Source organism: Cryptotermes secundus, unplaced genomic scaffold (assembly GCF_002891405.2).
Source record: "Cryptotermes secundus unplaced genomic scaffold, Csec_1.0 scaffold214, whole genome shotgun sequence".
NCBI classification, from domain to species: Eukaryota; Metazoa; Arthropoda; class Insecta; order Blattodea; family Kalotermitidae; genus Cryptotermes; species Cryptotermes secundus.
Window position 1 is genome coordinate 312,146 of NW_019743149.1, and position 5,112 is coordinate 317,257.

Below are 5,112 nucleotides of genomic sequence, written 5' to 3' on the forward strand. Positions count from 1 at the left end.
AAAGAGCCCCCCCCCCCCCCCCACAAAAAAAAGAAAGACGGTTGTCTTTTTTTATTTCATTTAGTTTCTGTGTACTTGGGAAGACGTATCAGAAGGCCACACTATAAGCGTCGAAGGAGAGATAAAATCGTTTGACTGATCTTCTTTCTTCCATTCTTCCCCGTTGGTGGAACTTATTTATTTCGCAATCAAGCACTTTGTCTAGGATGTGTAGCAGTCCAAATCAGAGGTTCTAATTAATTTTATCTCATTAGAGTTTTTGTATTTAATTAAATTATGACAGCAAGCAGTTAAATTTGTCAGGAAGTTAATCCCATTCTTCCTTATGACAAGCGTTGCGCCCAGATGTAATACACGAAGCAGGCTCCACTTAAATGGAAAATTGGAGATTTTTTAAGACATGTAGGGTCCTCAGAAAAATTCAATATCTGACGTTGGCAGAGGGCATAAATTCTTCAGTTGGAGTTCCCGGAAAAGATGTTATCACGTTTCTTATATATCCTATGTGTGAAAACAGTTAGGGAATTTTTAAGGCTAGAATTACTTGATCTTTTATGACTGAAGAATGCAGACTTTGTTAACCTTCTAAGCTGTTCAAAAGAATCCATCAGAACCTGAAAAGACACGTCCATAATTTTAAAATAAGGACGGAAGTTTTTTCAGAACAGGCTGGCTGAAAACACTTTGCAAAATCCACTTTGTGAATCCAAAGTTCCCAGTGCCACTCCAACTAAATCCTGAACTATCAGCATTCATAATCATTTAGGACAATAGCTAACAGTGTACTTCGACTTCAATTTACAGAAGTTCTAGTCTGGTTGGTTACATAAACTTACAAATACATCTCTGACAAAGTTACATAGAATATGTGGTAATTACATGCCGCTTCCTTCGTAATTACAAGAGTGAACTTGTCTATTTGAATTGTAACCCTGTTAATAAACCTCCAGCACAGTTATACTGCCCGTGTTGTTAATGTGCAGATGGACCAGAAACTTTGCGCAACTCCTGATCACCTAAGTTACAGCTATGTATGTATGTATGTATCTACCTGAGCTAAGCCATATCAAACCCAGCTGTTAAGGAGGGTCAATTCCCCAAAAGCTCATAGGGTTATTCCACCTGGGAATCCCTACTAGCACCCATCAAACCCCTTCAGTTAACTTCAAGTCGTATGTTAGAAGAAGTGATATAAATTCCTGTCAGAAACCAATCAACATTCTACCTATCTAACCCATCATTAAGCCACCACAGAAAATCCCGTACCAAAGACAATGGCTGCAGCAAATATATTTAATATTTGTCTGATTCTTTGGTTCCTGGTATCGTATGTTGTCCTGAAACCTGCAAGAGCCCTTAGCAAATTCATCTCAACTGTCTCAGTTCAACATTCCTAGGGCATAGCACTCTGATCCATACAACAATCTAGTTAGGGCCATTATTTTACGATCCTGTTATTCCCCCTTTCACCTAGATTTCTTGTAACTGTGCACCCATATCAGAAACTGCTTAATTCCATGTTAGAACCATTAAGACAGCAAACATTTACATTGTATCCAAAGTATAACTTGTTCAGTTGCTTCAGCATTCAGAAAACTTTGGCTCATATCACTGATATATCTTAGAATGCCAAAACCTTTGTTTTGCAGTTGCCAGTTGCAACTTATATTCTCCTGTGAATTTCAACATTTCAAATATGCCTTTCTATAAATAATCTTGTCTTGTTATCACCACCTAATCAAGAATTAGTCACACAGATCACTATTGCATTATTTCTCATTTGAGTCATGCAAAATGCTTGATAATGTCTATCTTCTCCCGTTAACAGCCTGTGTTAACTCTAGGATAGCATATTTTATTGCCAAAGGCCTGTAAACCACATTTCATAACTGTTGGTGCCTACTAAGGTTCATTTCATGAGCAATGACATATATTAACGAAAATTTCATAGCTATTGTTAATTAGAATAGCCAACGGTCTGCAAAACCATAGTTCACAGCTGCTGGAGTCCACTATTTCGCATGCAATTGTGCCTCCTAATGAAAATGTATACCTTTTGGTAACCCGAATGGCACATATCACAGCCAATATTTTGCAAAACCAATGTTCTGTTCACTGATATTGGTGTCTGCGGCCAGCGTGTAAGGCTGACAACCTTATCACCATCTTTGAGCCGATTGTCTAGATAATGTGGGACCCTCGTCTCACGACCCTATGGGCCTTCACGGCCTGTTACAGGGATAGCTTTACTTTACTTTACTTTACTATGGTTTATTAGCATAGTTGGTTGAGACACTATGCTACAGGTCGTGGGTTCAAGTCCCGATGAGGTCATTGGATTTTTTCAATTGACCTAATCCTTCAGCAGCACTATGGCCCTGGGGTCAACTCAGGTTCTAAGAGAAATAAATACCAGGAATTAATTAAATAAATTTCCTGGGGAGTAAAGCGCGACTGGTGCGTAAGGCTGACAACCTTTCCGCCATCTTTGAGCCGATTGTCTAGATAATGTGGGACCCTCAACATCTCACAACCCCATGGGCCTTCACGGCCTGTTACAGGGATAGCTTTACTTTACTTTACTTTACTATGGTTTATTAGCATAGTTGGTTGAGACACTATGCTACAGGTCGTGGGTTCAAGTCCCGATGAGGTCATTGGATTTTTTCAATTGACCTAATCCTTCAGCAGCACTATGGCCCTGGGGTCAACTCAGGTTCTAAGAGAAATAAATACCAGGAATTAATTAAATAAATTTCCTGGGGAGTAAAGCGCGACTGGTGCGTAAGGCTGACAACCTTTCCGCCATCTTTGAGCCGATTGTCTAGATAATGTGGGACCCTCAACATCTCACAACCCCATGGGCCTTCACGGCCTGTTATACGGAAAGCTTTATTTTTTTTTTTTTTTTTTTTTTACTTTTGCTATGGTCTGTTTCATAAGCAGTAGTGCCTACTAATCCAAATTTCATAGCTATTAGTAATTTAATTATAATAATGAATTTCATAGCCAATAATATGTAAAATCACATTTCACAACTACTGGTGTCTATTTTGGCTGATTTTACAGCTACTGGTGCATACTGTTGCACCTGCAGTGACATATTTCATTGTCACATACACATTTCAGAACCATAAGCATCTGCTCTGGCATAGTTCATAACTATATTCCAGAGCTTTTGATACCTGCAATAGCATGTTCATAGTTACCAATGCATACACCCACATCTCACAGCTGCTGGTGTAAAGTGTACTTCATAACAACTAAGGCATAATGTGATATATTTCTAGGCTTTTGACGCCTGAAATGTTAAATTTTGTAGCCGATGGTACATGCAGTCATATTCCATAACTACTTATGTCTACTTTGGCATACTTCTTATGACACTAACTCTGGCACATTTCAAAGACATCTGTATATACTAATTGTACATTTCACAATCCTTGGGATCTGCTTTTGCATAGTTCATAATTATTCATATATACTATGGCACATTTAATAGCTATTATTGAATGCTATGCCACATCTGACAACTGCTACGATTCATAATCAATGTTACTATGTACTACTGCAAATTCAAAGCTGATGAACTTCCTGTCACTCGGTTAACAACTACTGTCACCTACCATGGCACATTTCACAGCTACTGGTAATTGCTGTAGTACTTCTGACGTCCGTCTTCAGCATAAAGGGTGATTTATATTTCAAACTGAGGGGGAGATGATTTCAGTACACAAGAAAAAGCTCTAACGAACCTAACCTCACATTGATGGGCGTGTCCTTACCTCGATGAAATTGTCGCCCACGAAGCGCTGCACAAGGGCCGTCTTGCCGCAGCGGGAGTCACCGACCAGCACCACCTTACACTCGACGTCCTCCAGCTCCTCCACCACCTCCATCTTCGGAAAGGTACAACCTTCAGAATACTGAGAACTGCGTCCTTCTTCGGCCTCCATCCGTGACATGTGTTGCACCCTTGTGGGCACAGTCAACACTAGCAGCGAACCCGTGCTGCCATCTTTAGGTCATCTGCTACAGCAAAGTGTCGTTACCGTCGTTACCATTCGAGCAAGGAGTTCACGGGCGAGGTGGTAATTTGGTCACATTCACTTCGCTTCACTCAACAGCAACAAATTGTTGACCGGTGATAAGGTTTCAGAACCACATGTTTCTGAACATGCTGGTGTCATGCCGCTAGCAGAATTGAACGCTTGCCCAACAGGATGTCCCAACCTTTCAGGTGGTGTAATATGAAGATTGTGCTTTCTGTTTATAGGCGTCTGTATATTTTAATTTATAGGCTATTTTTACAAGCTGTATGAAGGGTACTGTAGAGAGAAATGAATGTGTACTAGAGAGAAAGCAGTTGAGGCCTATTTGAAGATCCTTACTATTCCAGCACTTGGAAGGCTGACAAAAAGCACCAGAAGACAAATACATAATGGTGCACCAGCAGAGAAACGAACCTGTTTCTCCTGATTATAAGTGAAGATGTGTCTATTTTGTTAGGAACAACATCATTCTGTCGAAAGGATAGGTGTATATTTGTGTTGGAAGCCGTGAGCCGCACTGTGTAGGGTGTCGTACTGTATATTTGCGTGGCTTACCATTTGTTGAATGCCCAGGTGTCCCCAGAAACGAAACTGGACAGCGCGCCTCACCACGGGCTTTACAGTGTCTTAACTGGTTTCTCGATCTGTGCAGTCAGAACCCCCTGATGGCTCTCCAGCTTACCCGGTAAATGAATTCACCATCTACACATTACTGATTTATCATCTAACACAATACCAACTAAATATATTCACTTAATTATAAAAGATAAAAAAATTCCGTCCAGTGTGACTGATGAAGTTTTTCTTTTTTTTTAAGGTCTTTCATTCTGGTCCGTCACACTAACCAATTAACAAACAATCAAGTTCCTTCCGTCAAATGTGACACTTTTTTAAGTTTTCCACCTCGTCACCACCTGCCTTACATGTTTCGGCTCACCACGGAGCCATCATCAGAGGCATTTATAGTAGAAAAAGAAATCACCAACACACAAAACTTCACTTTGTCCAAGATAGCCACGTTCCAGTTAATTAAAATAATTACAAATAGTTAAAATTACCC

General features: G+C 40.1%; 1 protein-coding gene across 1 annotated transcript in view; it reads right to left on the bottom strand.

The window, feature by feature from the left end:
* The window catches only part of LOC111873778 (rho-related GTP-binding protein RhoE), a 40,426-nt gene extending 36,471 nt beyond the window's left edge, over nt 1-3,955 (bottom strand). Inside the window, exon 1 of the mRNA XM_023868727.1 lies at nt 3,786-3,955. Within this exon, the coding sequence (XP_023724495.1) occupies nt 3,786-3,899 (114 nt within the window). The 5' untranslated portion in view covers nt 3,900-3,955. The remainder of the gene's footprint in view (nt 1-3,785) is intronic.
* Between the last annotated feature and the right edge of the window lie 1,157 nt (nt 3,956-5,112).